This window comes from Geospiza fortis, unplaced genomic scaffold (genome assembly GCF_000277835.1).
Source record: "Geospiza fortis unplaced genomic scaffold, GeoFor_1.0 scaffold112, whole genome shotgun sequence".
Classification (NCBI taxonomy): Eukaryota; Metazoa; Chordata; class Aves; order Passeriformes; family Thraupidae; genus Geospiza; species Geospiza fortis.
This window is the reverse complement of record NW_005054298.1, coordinates 14,500,812-14,520,552: the sequence shown is the minus strand read 5'-3', so window position 1 is coordinate 14,520,552 and position 19,741 is coordinate 14,500,812. Positions and strand designations below refer to the sequence as shown.

Genomic DNA, 19,741 nt, shown 5'->3' with positions numbered 1-19,741 from the left:
CCTGCTGACAACGGGAAGAGCAAAACCATGTGCAAGACTCAGCACCAGCAAAACACTGCCTGAGAAGATATGTTTTGTAAAAGCACAATACTGCAGTCTGAGCGTGGGATTGCTCAACTTGGATGTTAAGAAGAGAGGCAATTAACTTAAGACTTGAAACACTTGTAATACATTTTTATTGCTTCCGTCTGTTTTGGGACTTGCTTTGCAGACCACCTGAGATTAAATAACTGTAACAGAGTGCACACTAGCAACTGCTTCAAATGAAGATGGGGGAAAGGCTCTAACAGAGCACTTTTATCTCAAACTCCTTCCTGATCTATTTCTTCCATCTCTTTCAATTCAAAAGAGAAACTGTGAGGCTGTGGACTCAGTCTGAGAATATTGAGGAGCACAAATGGATCACAGGGCCACGGACCAACTAAATTCCACTGGTACCTGGGGGCAATGCATCCTGTGGCAATGCTTCTGTAAAGTTCAGCTACAGGGAACCTGCTGGTGAAGGTACTACAGACCAGCATAACAGAGGGAGAAAGGAAAAGGGAGAGGGTTTTATTGGGCACCTTATGGGGCTTTGCATGGTCTGCCAAGTTGCTAGGGTCCTACTTACCTGCTTTTGTTGTAATCTGGGCCCCACCAGCTGTCATGAATTCAACGTTTCCCAAATGAAGTGTGCCAGAAAGAAGTTTGAAGATGTCTCTGATTTCCTCAGTGCTGAAGTCCACCACCTTCATGGCAGTCTGTGCAAAACCAAACAGCTGACGTTAGCTGTATGTACAGCCAGGTACAATGCAACCACTGGAGCCAGGTCCAGTGTGTGTAAGATGTAAAACTCAGAATTACAGTCACCACGAATTCAAATGAAATAGGATGGCACAGCACCTCTCTGAGCTATACATTTGTCAATGATCTTTACTGTCTCCCATTCCCTCTTACATTTACTCTATTGCCACCTAAGGCAGGTGGGCATTGTCCCCATCCTCAGGTTGCACTTTGCTGCCACCACTGACCGTCTGTCACAAGAAAGAGAACGTTTGTGCCTGTGTGAGGAAATCCTACCCCGAACACTGGCAGCACAGGTTACAGATGTTACTGGATGGCTTCCACAACATCACTTATTTTCTTCCCTGAAGGATGGATCCATATAAGATACTTAATTTACTCTGATCCACATAACCCCCTTAATTCATTCTTAGTACAGTAGATTTATGCAGCAAGATTTAAAACCAGGCTTTCAGCATTAAATGTTAGATGGCTGGAAAGAGATTATCAGATAATGAGGAAGTATGGCACATTCCCTCTTAATGCCTGCATGTGAGCCAGGGTTTTTGGGGCATAAATTGACTTGGAGAGGTAGGCCCAATCTTCATGCATGAACCCTGTCAGTGGGGGACTCTGGGGGTCTAGATCCCTTCTTTCCTCCAGCATCTCTTCAGCTAAAGAATAAATGCCATATTGCCATTGAAACTTCTGCTGTGCAGGTGCCTCCCTCCCTTAAATCACACCTAACCAGGAGGTACTGAAATCCTAAGCTGACTCTACTCACCTTGCCTATCTGGTTTCACCGACATTATTAAAGCCTTCAGGCCAACAAGTGTTATCAAATAAAACATGAATTTGCACATTCATCCTGCTAATCCCTTAGCCTCTGATAAACAGGTGTCTGTTAAATCTCTGTGATATTTCAGAATAGGTGATTTGCCCAGGTGATACAACTTCACTGGAATATTTCTGGAGCATAGTACCTTCAGACCAAACTCTTCCCCTTCTAATGGTCAGTCTGAGGTTCTGTGAATCAGGCTATCTAGGAGGCTCCTATGAACCATTATGGGGTGGGGTTCTGCTCCCCCAAATTCTCTATAATTCTAAATTATAATTCTTATTGACTGTTTCCCAAATTCTCCCTTTTCTGTACACTAAAGCCACTTTTTGAGTCTTGTTTTAGCTGAGTTCTGGCCTTGTTGAACACCTAATTTTGGCTTAGGGCAAATCAATTCTGCTTGTGAGATCAAAACCATGCAGCATTTTAGTCCATGAGACTGTGCCCAAAGGATCAGGAGGAGTTAGGCCTGGACTCACCATGACCTTACTGAACATCTCTACATCATTCAGGTTCTCATCAGTCACGCAGCCAGACTGGTTCAAGTAGCGATAAGTCTCTGGCTCACACAGGGAGAGGCTCTCTGCAACAGGAAAAAAAGAGGCAGGGTACAGACAACAATTTATTTAGCAACCAGTCTTTTAGTTCATAGGAGAGGAGAGTGTGCTGTAACAAAGCTTGCAGACGGTATGCAAAGTAATTTAGAACAGTCAAATCCCAAGCTGCAGAGTCTCAGAAGAATATCTCAATACTGAATTGACTCAAGAAAAAAACTTTTAATTCTCACTTTTAGCTCCAAAAGTGTACAAAAATAGTCTTAACTGTATACATATGGTAATGACCTCTAAATTAGATATGATCACTTGACACAGAGTTCAGAGAGTCACAGTCAGATTTCTGAAGATATTCAGTGCTAAGCAGCAGTTAAAAACTGAGCATAGTTCACAAAACTAAATGTAAAACCAGAATTAGGACTCTGTATATTTGCTGTGCAACCACATCTTAAACACTATCTGCAGATTTGATCCCCCATTTTGAAAAGAACATAGGAAAATTAAAATATGAATGGAGAAAGGAGGCAAGGACGATCAAGAGCCAAAACCACATTGCAGATGGGGAGCTGAAGCAGCCTGGGACACCAGCTTGGAGAAGTAGATGGGAAGGAATAACAGAGATCTGCTGAAGAAAAGAATCTGTTTTGTGTGTTTTCCCTAAGCAATTGATAATAACCACGATCCCCACTATTTTCCTTTGCTTTAGACTGATCTCTGAATTGACCTAAGTAGCCATTCCTGCATGTACCCCCTAAAACTGAAATCCTACTCCCTTCTACTCGGTGAGACCCAAATCTTCCATCTGATTATCCTAACACACAGAAACCAAAAGCATAAAGAAATTCCCCAGGCCCTCAAAACCAGAGTACAACTGTAACATGTTCCTGCCTGCCTATCTGAGCTCTCCAGAAACACCATCAGTGCTCAGCAATGCCTGGGACACACACACACAAAAGTTGTTAGGGGGATGCTGCACTACAAAGAGGATTTGTCCAGAGGCTGTAGCTGCCACTTTCTCTGTGTGCACTTTTTCACACTCACCTCTCCCTTCTCCAAGTACAGAGCTATAAACCCTTTGTTCAGACACAAGACATGTTTTGGCTCTAGTACCTCCACTACATTGCTGGTCTTTGTAATTCTTCTCTCTACTATTACCTATACTGAAGATTTGTTCTAAAAATATATCTATCGGTTCATCCTTTGAACTCCTTCAACAGCTCCCACCAGCAACTGAATCAAGACTCTTTACCCTTCCTCTGCCTCTAGCAAGTTCCATCACCTCATCATTTTGCACATACTTTTTCCTTCAGTACAGAATGCCTGAAGGCTTTTCTCATAAGGAATTTGTGTCATCCTCAACCTCCTTCTCCTAACTCTCCTTTCTGTCTCCCACAAAATCACCATATGGCTGGCCTTCAAGAAGAAGCTACATACCAAGTACGTGAACTATCCATGCTCTGACTTACACCTGCTTCACATGTTGGACTGGAAAGAGGACAAGAGACATATCCAGAAATGAAATTACCTTTCTGCTCCCCGCTCACACCAGCTAGCAGAGCATAAAAGATGTGGTAATTCCGCTCCCCAGGGTTCTGATGTACCACCCTGTTCTGAAACAAAGAATACAAGAGTAGCCAGCAGAAACAGATCAGACTTGTGGCTGCAAAGACCAAGAGAGGACTAGGATACAGGTAAATCTCCAGGGCCAATGCACAAGAGGGGCTTCTTGCTATTTAATGATGGTTTTGTCTAAGTAAATTCTACATCAAGATGTTTGTGGCTGTGCAACTGAGCATACACATTACCAAACTGAACTTTGTCAGTTCTGGCCCTGCTCCTCAGTGAATTCCCGACTCCAAAGTAAACTACATCCAATCAGAGATGCCAGCATTTGGAGTTGTACCCCATATGCTTCTCTGTGGAGCTGTGTTTCCAGGTACTTCTGTCCCCCTTTCTCCTTGGTAAACAGTTCCTTCTTGGAGCCTCTCTGTAATGCACAGAGTTTATCAAAGATGGGAGAACAGGCTGTGATAGACATAGAACAAACACTGCTCCTCTGCCTCTTCCTCAGCTGGGACAGTTGCAGTAGTAACAGCTCAGGAGCTGATGTCTACATGCTGCAGTGCAGACAGCCTCATCCAGGAGGTGATCTGGCACTGCCACACCTTTTCTGAGCAGAGGGCTCACCCAGCACTCAGTGGAGGTGATACCTACCTTTTCCAGTAAATCTGAATAGCAGGTTAAGGAAAAAACATCCAAGTGACAGAAGCACAGATTTCTATGGAAAGTAGGTAAAGAGTGGTTCTAAACATCATCTAAGATCATCCTCTCTATTCACTGTCCAAGGAGGTATGATGTGCCAAAGAGATATTTAAAAGGGCAGGGCCAGGTAGAGCATAGATAACCTAACAAAAGATGAGCCACATTAGGGACACCTAGAATGATTAGAGGCCACTCTTATCTGAAAGCCTGCATTGCACACAGCAAGTCTTCTATCAGCTCTCATTGCTCCTGCAGGAGACTGCTATCTTAAATCTCCTGACAGCACAAAGAGTGGAGGCCAAACAATCCAAGCCTGTCATTTACAACAGCAGTAAATTCATCTGGCTGCTACTCCAGAGCCAATTGGTGTGGTCTGCAGTCAGCAGCAGCTTTGAACATACATCAGGAAATGTAGCCAGGGCAGCTTTACCTCCCTCATGGAGACAAAAGATGTGTCAAAGCCTTTGGGAGAGGAGTACCTGGCCATACAGGGAAGAAAGTCATCATGGCTCAACACAGTTTGACTATATCCAGTCTTCACTGTCCTTCTTGTCCCTGGAACAAGCTCCCCACAGAAGTGGTCATGTCACCAAGCTGGTCAGAGTACAAGGAGCATCTGGACAGTGTTCATAAGTCCTATGATTTCATTTTAGGTAGTCTTGAGAGGAGCAGGGAGTGGGACTTAATGATCCTTATGGGTCTTTCCCAACTTGAAATATTCTGTGATTCTATGACTAGGGTTCCAAGGTCCATGGCAGCCCAAAACATTCTCTTCTGCACCCAAATATTTTGCAGGATATATTTATTCTTACTTTGGTCTCACTTTTCTCAATCATGAATTCATTGGCAGAGCTAAGATAAGTTAAGAATTTTATGTGGAGCAAACAGAATGTAATCAACCTAGGGGATCCTCCAAGGTAGAAAATTCCAGGGTTTTAAGTATGGAATGTTGAGATTAATTAAGTGAAAAGTCAAACTATGCCCCTACCTAATGCAGTACTGAGACAAAAGGTTCCCAGAGTTAGGTGCTGCAGAGCCACAAACAAACACTTATTCCCTCTTTAAGTTGCAAATTTGCCCACTGTTGTAAATTGACTTTGAAAAACTTTGATGAGGGATTTCCTGACCTACACCGAGCTCCTTCTCCTCTTTGTTCACTCAATCAATTTCTGGTGCACTGCAGAAAAGGATACAATCAGTGACTCGGCCTCCCTGGATGTGCCCATGTTGAGAGAAGTGCAGCTGGATGAACTTGCCAAAGCGGCTGGAGTTGTTGTTATAAACTGTCTTGGCATTTCCAAAGGCCTCCAGAATGGGGCTGTAGAAACAAGGCAATGAAGATATGATTAGTGATGGGATACCATTAAAACGAGTCTTTTGACATTTGCAGGCTGTGTTCTGCCACGAGAGATTTATTTGTTACAGCACCAGCCTGGACAAGCAGGAAGAGCTCAAGGGGAAGGAAGGATGGCAAGAGTAATTTAACACACTGCTAGATAAATTTTAAACCTTTGGGACTGCAGTTAATTAAATCAGTCTCCAGTCTGTATGGGCAGCTGGTGCTCACACTGTCCCCACCAGTGTGGCTTGAGGAAATGAAAGGTGGCAAGAGCCAGCCAGGCTGTGTCCTCAACACAGCACATCCCATGAATACAAGTGTACTTTTTCAAGGATTTTCAGAAGCATCAGACATATATGGCAAGCACTCTGCAGCTTTAAACCACATACTTCTATATTCATTCTACCTTTTTTCCTTCTGCCTTTGATAAACCATCTCTTAAAATTACAGGCAAACATCTTCAAACTAACAAACAGTAATAAAACAATTTGTTTGGTACTTAAATTTGATACTGGAACACACAAGCCCTTGTTACCTAAATCTTGCTTAGGCTGATATAAGCTACATGGTTTCCAAGTAGAGGGACTATACACACACTATAGATTTGGAAATTACATTCTAAGAGAGTATCATCATCCACTTCAGGGCAAAAAAAAAAAGGGCAAAAAAATATAACACCAAACATCAGACCAGCCATAAATTGAAGAATTTTGTCTGCTGCCCACCTTCCCATCTTCAGGAAAAACAGTTAAAATGCTTGGTACTTGCTTCTCAGAACAGTACAAGGGAAAAGCCTAAACCACTCAAACTGACACACAGAATCCAGGATTAAAATATTCATTTCTGCAATTAAGCCAATTCTAAAATAATCTGAAGGGCTGACAAGCAAGGAATCACAGAGATGCTACAAGAACAGCCTGTATGTTTTCATGTCTAATTTTAAAACATACATAGTTTTAAACAAAAATTATTGCTGTTATAACCCTGAGAAATACTGGCTTTTAAACATTTCCACAGATCTATTGTGCAGTCCCACTGGATACTGGGGCAGATATGGGATTATTCACAAATTAGTAAATACAGCATAAAAAATAACCACAACTAGAGATACCTTGGAGTTTGCAGAAGGCTTCAGGCCCTGCAAGTGTTAGCTAAGGGAGAGCTGTGCTTAAGGAAATAGATAACAACCTTCAGGAAAATCCAGGCAGTATTTTCCTAACACCTCTTGAAACAATCACTTTCAAGTAACAAGGATAGAAATTAAAATTCCTCTCTTATAACACACAACAATCATTGAAATGCCAGTTAGAGAAATCTGAGTGCACAGATCAGGAAAGTTTCTTGCCCTGGAGAATCTGAACTCCAAGACCCACACCTCTGAAACAAGTATGCAAATAAGGACATCGCACAGAAATATCCACACCACTGCCATGAATCAACAAAATCAACGGGGACAGAGAGGAAAAGGGACAGCAGGGTTATGTTATATGACCACCACAGATGCAATGAGAGTACAGGAGCCAGCTAGCCAATCTTTGTGGCTCCAAATCATGTTAAATTATATAAGAAAAGCACAAGGATATATCTTTATAGTTCAGTTTGGCAATGGGCTCACACACAAGTGCAAAGTCTTTCAGGCTTAGGGGGGGAAATAAGCAGGAGGGTGTCTGAGCAGTTGCAAGGCAGAGGGTGGGGTGAGCTGGTTCAGCCAGGAATGAGGGCAGGGGGCCTGGCCTGTGCCAGCAGCACATCACAGTGTGGCACCTGAGGCAGAAGTGCACTGCAAGGTGGAGCAGCACATCAGGAAGGTGATGCTGGCTGCTTGCTGGGTGTGGGCAGGATGCACTCCAGCATTCAAAATAATGGGAACCAGTTTCAGCAGGGCAGCAGAAAGAGAAGTCTGGAGTTCAGAAATACTGCACCATATGCAGCTCAGGATTCAGATGCACAGTTGAAGACAGAAAGATTTGAAGACTTGGGGGGTGAATAGCAGGAAAGGTGGTTATGCTGTCAGCAGTGGCACCCAACATGGAGAAGGGAGCTTCAGAGTGAGCAAGCAAGAAAAAAAGCTGAAAGTTAGAAGAATTTTTAATGAACTGATGGATATTTTCAAGAAAGGAGACAAAATCAACAGTACCAAATGAGTTTTGAGAGCCTGATTTGTGAGAAATACACCAAGCTGGAAGTTCCAACACAAGCAAATTATAGAAAGCTGATGAACACTTTGTTTGCAATCAACTGTATGAAACTAAGAAAGAATCCAGTGTTGTTCCTTGGGATGTGCTGGGCTGCAAGCATGAAAATCTACCATAAGTGAACCTGAGGAGGGCCAATGTCAGAGCAAGTGCAGCTGAACTCCAAACACATGAGGCAGGGTCCATAGGGGAGGCAGCAGCTTCTGGGTCTGGGCCAGGCCTTCAGCTTCTTGTCTTCAGAGAAAAGGTGACAAATCAGATTCTATTGCATTCACATTGCAATAGTTCATGTAGCACTAGAGATGCACACAGAACAGGTTGTGGTCACTAACTTCACTCCAGCTCACAGCTGTGGCATCTTACAGACTCAGGGATCACCTACCCAGCATCATAAGCTCTCTGGATCACTGTCACGTTATCACTTCACTGCTAAGAGTGCTTGAGCCTTCTAAGCCGCTTGCTTTAAAGCAGATTTTGCAGATCTTAAGTCATGACTGTACTGCCTCTTCAGAGCTTTCTCCAATTTGCCTCCATGCCTGCTAAGACCTGCACACCTGCAAAGGATAAACCATGCAACAACAGTCTCTGGAACACCAGGTCCAAGGGCAGCAGCCCTTCTGCTCAAGGCTGCTCTGCTTTATAAGGACCAAAAACCTACAATGCTCTCACAGCTGCCTCCTCTGGAGCTTTCTGCCACTATCACAGGCTCCATCTGGGACTAATCTGCAGCCTCAGCCTTGACAGTACCAAACTGCAGGACTGCCAGCAAGGTCCTTCAGCCACAGGCAAGACAGTCTGGGAAATTCTAATGTAATTTGTTTAATATAATTCAGGTATTAAGGAAAACAAGGACACAAACAACAAAACAGATGTATCTTTCCTGCCTCTTCCCCAGCCTTACCTGATGACAAACACCTACTGTCCTCCATTTCTTAGCCTCAGCTTTCTTATATACCTCAGGTTACACTCACTCCCTCGAAATTTCCCCCAGCAAATTTCACAGCACCAGACCCTGGGGTCACACTGCTTCTCTCTGTCATTCTTTGCTTCCTTATTTTCTCTGCTGCTCTTTGCCTCTTATTAGTTTTCCTCAGCCACACTTTTCTTCTTCAGGTTTTGCAGATACTTCTTCCCTTCATCTCTCTGTTCCAGCGTAGGTCACCTGGGGGCTATGGTCCCTCAGGGGTGCAGGACCTCTTCTGGCATTAAGCATTTTCCCTGAAACGTGTCTCCATTCCTTCACTGCTGCCAGCTTCTCTCTCAAACATTTGATTCAGGCACTTCCCTGCCTGCCTGATGCCTCATCAGGGTTTAGGTGGGTGGTGGTTGTTCCCTGGTGCCAGCTCCCATGGATGGTTCTCCATGAAATCACTTGCCATGACAGCAGGAGAGCTGACAGGTTGCCCACGGGACTCCAGAGGACAAGACAAACCAGCAGCCTGAAACACAGAGAGGCTGGGGGAAAGCAGGGGCTCATGGAGGAAAACAGGAGTCAGAGAATGACAGAGACTGTGAGGACAGCTACAGTCGAGAGCTAGAGCATTAATTCTCCAGCTTAGGAGACACATCCCACACTGCTGTTGGAAAGAAGCCTAATCCATCCATGGACAGCTGGGAGAGCAGCCAAGGTGAGGCATCCCGGCAGGATGGCAACCTTCGAGTTTCCCTGATGTGACATCATTCAGGTCTGTGATCCTCTCTACCCGGTCTGGCTTCATCCCTGCCCAGAAGGCAGAGGCCCCCAAAGGCAGGGCCCCCCAAAGGCAGGGCCCCCCGAAGGCAGGCTGACCCAGCACTCTGGGTGCCCACGAGGGTGACTGTACCTGCTTTCCAGGATGGCTTCTTCCACGTGAGTGCTCTTCTCAGAAACAGGGGCCCCAAGGGAGGTCTGGCTCATGGCTGACAGGAATTTCAAGAGCAACTTGGTGCTCTCAGTCTTTCCAGCTCCACTTTCTCCACTGTTAAGAAAAAACATACATTTCATTCACAAATCCAGGACAGACAGAGCTGATGACCATCCTACCCGCGGCACAGAAGTGATCTCTAGGAACAAACAGGTGACATCGCCGCTGTGACAAGCAGGGATCAGGCAAAGGCAGGGAGGGTGCTGTGGGTACTCAGGCAGATGTCAATGCAAATGGAACAGCAGGAGCAAGGCGTGTGATGCAGCCATGGAGTAGCTGGTTGTCCATCTCTAACCTGATGAGAACACACTGGCTGTCATGACGCTTCCACAAGCAGCAGTAGCACTCGTTAGCGGTGGCGAAGATGTGGGGAGGCAGCTCACCCAGGCGGTGCTGTCTGTACAGCTCCATGGCATCCACACCGTACAGACCAGGGATGGCTCTGTAGGGATTTACTGATGCCAGGATGGAGCCAATGTTTGTCTACGGGGAAAAAACAAAACACAGAAAGGAAATGAAGCAAGCTCCTGGGGAGAAAAAAAAATCACAACAAAGCCAGACCCTGAAATAAGTCATGGTGAAGGAGAAAGCCTAAATAAGGACACTGAGCTTCAGCAGAGAGCTGCACAGTTTGGCAAAGATGTCAAACCCCAGAGAAGGAGCTGTACAGCTGGGTATGGATGGGGTAATCTGAATTCTGCTGTTTTATAATATAACATTCTTATATTATGTTATATTATTTATAATATAACATTCTTATTCCCGTTGTCCTTGTTAAATTAAGCTGACACAATTTAAAAACATGAAGCCATCTTCATACCCAGCTACTTTGCACTGTGCTTGAAGCTGAGCAGCAGAGCCAGGACTTAAGGAGTCAGGAGATACCTTCAATGCCACAGTCCTAAGCAAAGGGGGCTTGGCAGGGTTCAAGAACCTCCTGAACAGAGTTGGAACACAAACACACACACTACACACATGTGCAAAGAACCACTAAAGCATATCATTTTTCTTCTGCTGAAAAAATACTGTTTGGGGCAGCTTAAATCATTTGGTAAACCAAATCAAAATTGACAGCTGAAGATAAAGCTCTAGATTTCAAGTCAAAACATTTTTGTATTTTCTAAATATTTTATTTTGAAAATATTTATTTTGAAAATCTCACAGTCCAAAAAAAGAGGTAGCAAGATTTAAAATAAAATACCCAGACAACAACATTGAATTACAAATGTATTATTTTGTGCAGTGAGAAGGAAATTAATTTTGTTTTTTGGGGCATGACTTTTTCGGTTCAGCCAACCAGCTCAAATCCAGTTATTCTCAGAGCTGCAGTTCAGAGCAATGGTGCCACCTCTCTCCTAATGATTGCTTTGTAATATGGTCAACATCCATGCTGCTGGTGTGATGGCCAACCTCACAGGAACATCTTGGACTCCAGGAATACCCATTCTCAGCAGACATGGCCAAATAAACACTTAGATTGCTGCAGGAGATGCCAAGCTTTGTGGTCAGGGACAACATCTAGCATTAGTTCCAAACCATGAACTAACTACAAGTCACCCATCAGATATAAAAGCATTTGAATGTACCTACTGGAGAAGCTGTAAATTAAACACAAGGAAGACTCATCAGGCCAAATGAAATCTGAGCCTATAGCAATGCCAAGCTCTGAAGCCAGACTGATAAGATGCTGTAGTCACCAAAATATTTAAAATTCATTTATTAAAGCAGCACTCAGAGATCACTGTGGGAGGGAAAATCACCTAGGCCAAACTGCATTAGCAGTATAAACACACTATCATGGATCAGCTCCTGAGGATCCTCTGACAGGGACCTTTGTGGGCAGAAATAGAATTAATTGGTAATGAAAGCAATAAGAAGCAATGATCTTTGGCCAGAGAGGTGGAGAGAGAGAGAGAGAGAGAGAGGAAAGCATTGGGTGTCAAAACATGAACTGGGGAAAAGAATTGCACAGGCAGCAGAGGAACAGGCATGGCATTGCCAAGAGACTACAAGACATTTCTATGTCCTTCTGTCCTTCACAGCATCTGTTCTTCTCAGATGTTTCAGTCTGCATTTTCCATTGTAGTTTCACTAGGAACAGAGCTCCTTTCCAGAGAACTTCTGGAAAGTCCTTTCTAAAACTTCTTCCAGTACAGCCATCTCTTTCAAAGGTGTTCCTAGAAAACTTCTCCAGCACCCAGTTGCAGTCTCCTCATCACATGCATTCCCTTATAGACAATTTCTATCCCTAATTTTTAATGGCAGTAAAACCATGTACATACCAGCTACTCTATCAGCAAAGTAATTGCCCCCACAGAACTCTCCAGAGCAGGACAAGCCACATGTGGCAAGTCTACTTCTCAGGACAATAGATCCTACTTGGATGGTTAGGCATAGCTTTGCTATTGCTAAGGACAGCACAAAATGTGGCAGTACAGCCCCTGGCTCATTTCTGCATCACTCTCATTATGTTTGGGCTACTTTTATTAAGATATACAGGAATTGTAAGAATGAAGAGGAAAAATGCAGGCTGTTGTTGTGCTCACATAATTCCCTTCAACAGTTGGGTAGAACTTGAATAGTATTTATCTGGAAAACAAAAGGTACTGTTGAGCTTGTTGCTGTAGTAAATTAATTATGGGTGCCAGAGCAGTCTAGATATACTGCTACCTACACTCCCTGATCAGAAAGAATCCCCTTTAGGAGCTCATGGTGGGGTTAATAATCCTACACTGAGGGGTTCTTCCCAGCGCTGAGCATGTTACAGAGGTCAGATCCCCTCATACATCTCCAAAAATTTCAGACCTGAGATGCACATCTGAGATTCATGCACTATGCAAAGCCAAAAAAAGAGGTGTAAAAGGTGTTAAACTTTAACAGCTTTATGCACAGATGGAGAAGGCACAGAACTAATGCTGAATAAGAGAAGGAATGACACATCAGAGCTAGATGAAAGGCTTAAGGAGGTATGGCTGCTATGACACTGCTGGTGTTATGGCATTTCTGGTACCAGGCACAAACTGAAAAGGAAGAGAATCCTGCATTGCATTTTAAGGTGGGAGGAAGAAGAAACAGGAGAAATATACCCAAATGGGTCAAAAGCTGCACAAACACATAGCATGTGTCAAACACAGCACAAGAGGAGCAGCAAGGATATGGGCCATCAAAATAATGTGTGCGCATGGCTACTGTCACAGGTCACAAGGCTGTGTTGACAGAGAGGCAAAGGTGTCTACAGAAAAAAAGAAAAAGAAAAAAGAAAAAAGAATTTACAGTCTCCTCTGCATCCAGTGCAGGAGGTGGTTCAGAAACAGGGTCACTTGACTGATAATTTACTGGAATACAGGTGCATATGGTTTGGTTGCCTTGATAACGGTTGCTATGCAACACAGAGATTTTCATTTTTTCTGTCATATTCTGAAAAATCTGTGTGCACATAGTATGGACAAGCAAGGTAAGACAGTCTTTGCAATCTATCTTCCTTGTTCTCTCCAAATCTTAGCAGAGCACTGCCATCCCAGCAGTTCAGGAATGTCTTGTCCCATGTGTGCTTTTCCTCACAAGTCCCTTTCCTAATACCTGTCTCCTTCCTGAGAGGGAAATCAGGAGATGCTGTGAGTATTCATTCATCTGTGCAAGGAGAGCAGAGCAATCAAAAAAACCCAAAAGGTACAACTGCATGTAAAAGCAGAAGAGTTGGGCAACAGGTTTGCATTCCTAGTTTTGTTAGGCAGTATCTTCATCTGTCTGGATCAGGGGGATACTCAGCAACCTCCTGTGTACATTGCATCTTCCAGTCTGCTTGGCCTTATAAACCATGGAACAGCCATAATGGGGAACCTGGGGAATGTGAATGACAACTCTTCAAACATGGATGTTCACAGAGGATACAGAGCTGTGCAGTTACCACAAAGCTCAGAGGTGAACATTCATGTTTTGGAAGCTCCTCCATAGAGGCAAAGAGGCCCCTCTGATAAGGGTAGGATCTCACAGGGATGATGGAGCTGGCAAGGCAGGAAATCCCCTCCAATTCCTATCCTCAAGAGACAAGGATAACATCAGTACTTCACATGCAAAGTGGCAGCCCTGAAGCTAAACAAAAACCATTAAGGCAAAAGGGAAGAGCACTTACATAGATGTTACCCTGCTGGTAGCGCTGGTGAAGGTTGAGCAGGATGGCAGCTTCATGCAGATCTCCCAGCATGGACATGTCTTCCACCCCATCAATGCTGGTCTGGTGCATGGGTAAGACCTTTTCTCTGGACAGGGTGGCTTTGGGGTACTGGAACACCTGGAAGAATGGGGAGAAGGACAAATAGTCTAATGACACCATGGTCTGATTTCCTACCAGAAATGTGCACCTTTATATTTTTGCATTGGAAAAGGAAATTAAGACATAGATCTGCTCCCTACTTTTACAGTCACTCTTCCCTTCCTGTTCCTACATATTTGAGCCCTCTGGCCAGAAACTATACAGCATACTCCCTTCTTTTGCTACACAGTCAATCTCTCACTTTCACCACTGATGGGGACAAATCAACACAAGGTTACTTAATTTCCCCTTAACAGAAGCAGGGCACCAGCCTCCAGCTGCTAGGCTAGACAGGTATTAAACATTGCACTCATGAGTGTGAATAATGATGGCAGGCGCTCCCAAGAGACCAGGAACAGTCTTTCACAAAAAACACAGGTGAGATCATGTCTCTGACCGTGGGGAAGTAGAGGAAAAGCTAATTCACATTGCAAGTTTGGCCCTGCACTCTCCATAGCAGCAGCCAGAGAGCATCTGGAAGAGTTTGTCATCTCAAGAGCAAAGGAAAGCAAAGCACATGAGAAGCCAAATAAAGTAGTGACATTCTCTCTGTGTGATGACACGTATGTGTATGATACAGCTTTCAAAATATTTGTACAATGACACCTATTAACTTCTATCACTGCTCTAGGAAGTGCTCATCTCTGTGCAGTTGCACTCATCTTGTTTCAGTTGTAGCATCCTTCTTCCTGCTAAAGCTTTCTCCTCCTCAATAACCCACTCTTCAGTTATCAGCTCATCTCCTTCATTCCCTTGAGATTATGTGACTGTTCCCCTCCACCACATGCACATCCCAGCCCTCCTTTCCTCCTCCTCAAGCACGATGCTGGCATTTCACGCAAGTTATTTCAGTTGCTTCCCACTCTTGGATTCAGCCCTGTGCCATCTCCCACCCAGCATCCAAAGCTGTGCTAGATGGTAAGACCCAAAGGGAGACAGATGGGAGACTTCATACAGGCATCCTGGAGAAGGAAACCTGGTCCACAGTAACCCCTCCAAAGAATCCTGTGCTTTTTCTCCTCTCCCAGGGCTCTGGTCTCTGCCTCATTTCCATCCCTGCTTGTCAGCCCTCCTGAGTGCCAGGGAGAATCTGATGGGTCCCACAGAGAACCAGCTCTAATCTGTAGCATTGCTCTAAGTGGTTTCTCCTGCCCACCTCCTTGGATGCTCAGGCTGCTGTCTGTGCTGGGGAGAGGCCGTCCCTGCAGCTGCAGGCTGCAGACAGAATGAGGTCACCCAGCCCCCTGCAGCAAGCCACCCCTGCCTGTCCCTGGCAGGGCGCTCACAGCTGCAGCAACTGCAGGTGCTCACCCCCAGGGCTCTGAGCTGCACCCTGGCGCTGCAGGGCAGCAGCAACCCAGCACAGCATCCCCTACAAACCACCACGATGCACAACCACAAGAGCAGCTCTATTCTGGGAGGGAGCTGGGGAGGAGAAGCCGGCTCAGTCTCTCAGGTATGTTTGCCCCATTTCCCACCAGTCACACCTGTGTGACAAGGACCACTCGGCCTCTTCCACTGGCAGGCTTCTTCAGAGCCCACTTCTTTCACCAGCCAGGAATTTTGTGTATTTTTTTCAAAAAATTCCACAAATTTCAAAAATTCAATTTCAATTTTTTAAAAAGAAAATTCAAAAATTTCAAAATTTTTTCAAAAAATTTTGTGTATTTTTTATTTTTTTTCAAAAATACACAGTTCACGTTCATGATCAGTGTAAAACAAAGCCCAGTCCTGCAAAAAGGCTCTCTCCAGGCCTCTCCACACCAGTTCTGCTCCTGGGGGTCAGAGAGGTCTGACTGCCAGCAGAAGGACCCTCACTCTGCAAGCATGACCCTAAAAAAAGTAAAACTTTTTTTTTCTTCTTCAGAGCGGAGACCTCAGGCACTTTCACAAGAAAACTGAGGGAGCAGAAAGGGAGAATGGGTCTATTAAATTCAGGAGAGAGTACAAGCTGCAGATGTACAACATCTGGACTCTCAGGAACAAAATCAGTACAGCACTTTCAAACCAGGAGGCAGCAAAGGACCCTGGCTCTCTCTTGTCCGCTGACTTACACAAAATTTGGAAAAGGACAAGTAAAAAACAATATGATGTGATCTTCCCTTATATCTGCCTGGTACTTACTCATCTACCACTGCTCTGTCAGCACTTGCAGCCATTTGGACCAGAAGAGAAACATTAAGAAAACATTTAGACAAAAAGCTGAGTGGACAAGTGTCCTAAAAGATACCAGGAGCTGGCAGTACCTGTGCCCAGAGGCTGCCATGCACAAAAAGTGATGGGTCAGAGCTCATTTCCTTGTTCTTGATGACAACATGGGAGGAAATGGAACTCTGAAGAGGAGCAAGAGTCCTAAATACACAGGTAAATTATTAGTAGGGCTTAGAAAATCACCTGTTATACCGGTCTTGAGCCACTTGATTGGGGCCTTCAGTCCCACTGAGGTTTGGGATGTGATGGCTCTGTGTCCTGGAAGACACTTGTGACATGTGGGAGAGTTTTCAGGTCTTCCCTGGCACTGGAAGAAAGCTGACTTTTCATTTGTTCTCTGCCCTCCAGGGGCAGAATCTCTGTATCACCAACAGGCTGCAAGTATCATCCATGCTCCTGGACACAGACTCATGTCCCAAGACTGTCAAAGTGACTTTCTTCAAGGAGCTCAGAGGTTTGAGACACAAACAGGATGACGCTGCACCCTCAGAGTCCCAGTAAGGAAGCTTTGTTACCCCACTGCTCACTCCTGGACGCCTCCAGCAATCTGCCAGGAGAGCAATTTCAAAGATCCTCCCCCATCATCCTATTCCAGGAAGGGTATGCCAGGCTGGTGTTCAGCACTACTGAGCTGAATATGACAGCTGATTTTTCCTGAAGCAAGTAAGAACTCAGGCAAACTGATCTCTCAGCAAAGTTACCCCCAGGATATCTCTTTTTTAACAAGCTAATATATAAAACACAAAGTTATAGGTGTTAATCAGATAAAGTTAAAGCAGATCTTTATTTTTGGGAAGGAAAATAATCAGCTTTCAGTCTAACAGGCACCTCACAGCCAAAGATTTCTACTTTCTTACCAGTGATAAACTCAATTTGCCTCAGATTTAGCCCAAAGTGAGGGTAAAATGACCATGACTCTCTCCAAGGCCCTGCAATGGTCAGGAATAAAGCAAAATCTGGGCAGCAAACAAGCCAAGATGAGGCTTGCCAGTGCTGCTCACTAGGCTCAGCAAGGGAGAAATTATTCCTTTTCAAACTCAATTCCATCCATTAGTGCCATCCTGAGCACATAGCAAAGCTCCCACCTGGTATCCAAGTTATATTTATCCATAAAGCATTTGGCTGCTTTGTCTGGATCAGGCTTTCCAATCTTGTGTTTCACAAGCAAAGCTCCTCCTTTCCTCCCAGGAAGTCACATTTCTGATGGATTTACTGCTTGAGGTGTTTTTAAGGAAGTGAAAACAAATGACAAAAGCTTTGAAGCATGCCTGGACTTCTTACCTCAGAGCTGCAAGATCTGCAGGGATGCTGGGCCACAGCAAACATGAGGACAACCAGATTTGGGGGTGCTAAAAATCAGAGGGATCAAGTGCCCCATCCAACCCAATCGAAGACATCAGAGTTCTCACCCGGGGTAGGAGTGCCAGGCCCTCCCAGAGGTACGAAGCAATGGATGTGGCAGGTGAGGGAAGCACACAGGACAGCTCTTGTGGGTGGCACTGAATAAAGAAAGCCCTTTAATGATCACCATGGGCTTTTACTCCATGAGCCATAAAGCACATGCTCCTCCAGCCTAGTGATTTCTTGTTTCATGGAAGACAAAAACCCAAAACCAGCTTTTTTTTTTTTTTTTTTTTTTACACCTGTAAGCCACCAAGCATTATCCTGAGCATATTTTCCAGCATACAAGGCACAGGCTGGAGGTGGACAGACAGCTCTAAAGTGGGATTTCTGGTGTCCTTTCAGAGGTGCCAGGTGGGTTTGAAAGATTTTAGAAGGCCACGGCAGCATGTCAGAAGAGACAGAACTGGGGAAGTCACAGAAGTACTGTCACCAGTTTTTTGTCCCTCTGGAGACTGCTGCACTACCTGTGATCCCTTAAAATGTGTTAGTGATATCCAGCACTCCCAAAACAAGTCAATTCCTCAAGAAGGGGTCTAAGAGACTACAGTAATCAGATTAAAAAATCTTTGTTTGTTAGGGGAATTTCCATCTCGGAGAAACAAATCTGGCTCTTTATAAAAGAATGATGACTTCAAATCTCTCAAGGCAAGACTGAAAAACATGACAGTCCTACCACTGACTCCTCAAACCAGGGTTCTATATCCCCTTTCCCTCTGTGCCCTCCTTTGTTTGCCAGGTAAGAGGCTGAAGAAAACCTGTCCATTTTTCTGTAACAAAGCAGCCACCTGCAGGGCCCATTCACCAGAACAGCTGAGCAGGTCTAATTGCTCACTGCTGGAGGGCACAGTCCTGCCCATTCATTTCCCCATCCTCCTCCCAGCCCAGGCACCAGTCTGACTCACTCAGAACCTCCCTGAAGGCTGTGGATAGTTTTCCCAGGGTTAGCCAGGCGAGCTGACTCACTGAGGACCTGGATGATCCCCAGAGGTCTCTTCCTACCAATATTATTCCATGAGTACTGCACCAGGGAACCACAAGGAGCACAGGGCTGGAAATCAGGCAGGAAAGGAGCTTGTTCTTATCCCTGTTGGAGAGCTCTGCTCTCAGGGGAGCTTGGCTGCCTTGCTTAGCTGTCCTGTGCATCTCTGCAGCCTTTACACACTGACTGGCACAGGGAGCCCACTGCCACATGCCCCTGGACCAAGGGCTGACAGCAAAAGCTGCTGAAGCAGCTGGTGGTGAGCACAAGCACCCCTAGAGTGGCACAGCTTGGCAGGAAGGGCTGCTTGGTTATTGGAGCTGCCTCCTTCCAGGAGCATTTAGCCAATATAATGATTTTGTTAGGCTGTTAATGCAACTCCTTCAAAGATGGCACAAGGGAAACCAAGAAAAGTGAGGTAGGCAGAGAAATGAAGAGAACAAGATGAACAATCTTCTCTTTTTAACATTTGCTAGATCTTTGGTGTAACAGAGCCAGGTCACTTCTCAGAGAGATTTGCAGCATTTCCATTGATAAATTTCAACATGGTGGTCATGCAAAACCAAGAAGTCCACCTTACAGCTTGGCATAGGGTATAAACTCATGCAAACTTCACTTACCATGCCATAATCTGAGGTGAAGAGAACATTTCCATTGGCACACAAGCCAACAGTGCATGGCTGCAGCTGGTCCTGCTCCTGCAGCCATACCCTGGCACCCTGCAAAAACCAGAAGACATCCCATTAGAAAGAACTGGAGCCTGTGAGATCTGCACCCAAGGAAAGCTGGGGGAAGCTGCAGTATTCAGAGGCTACTTTCAAGCTACAGCTGCTTAAAATATTTAAGTAAGTTCTACTGACATTTTCAGAGAAATTGGGTTTGTTTTTTCCTTATGTAACACGAGCGGAAGAAAAAGCAGTTTTAATGAGCTTCATGCAGAAACTAAAGTAAGGAAAGACCAATTTTTATAGAAAGTGTCAT

The 19,741-nt window shown here is 44.8% G+C and overlaps 1 protein-coding gene across 1 annotated transcript in view; it reads right to left on the bottom strand.

The window, feature by feature from the left end:
• The window catches only part of LOC102039514 (unconventional myosin-X-like), a 75,227-nt gene extending 55,763 nt beyond the window's left edge, over positions 1-19,464 (bottom strand). Inside the window, exons 1-9 of the mRNA XM_005416075.2 lie at positions 19,381-19,464; positions 13,987-14,145; positions 10,150-10,337; positions 9,774-9,908; positions 5,610-5,734; positions 4,369-4,382; positions 3,680-3,764; positions 2,080-2,183; positions 611-740 (exon numbers count right to left, since the gene is read on the bottom strand). Coding sequence (XP_005416132.2) covers positions 611-740; positions 2,080-2,183; positions 3,680-3,764; positions 4,369-4,382; positions 5,610-5,734; positions 9,774-9,908; positions 10,150-10,337; positions 13,987-14,145; positions 19,381-19,383 — 943 coding nt within the window. The 5' untranslated portion in view covers positions 19,384-19,464. The remainder of the gene's footprint in view (positions 1-610; positions 741-2,079; positions 2,184-3,679; positions 3,765-4,368; positions 4,383-5,609; positions 5,735-9,773; positions 9,909-10,149; positions 10,338-13,986; positions 14,146-19,380) is intronic.
• Positions 19,465-19,741: the final 277 nt, after the last annotated feature.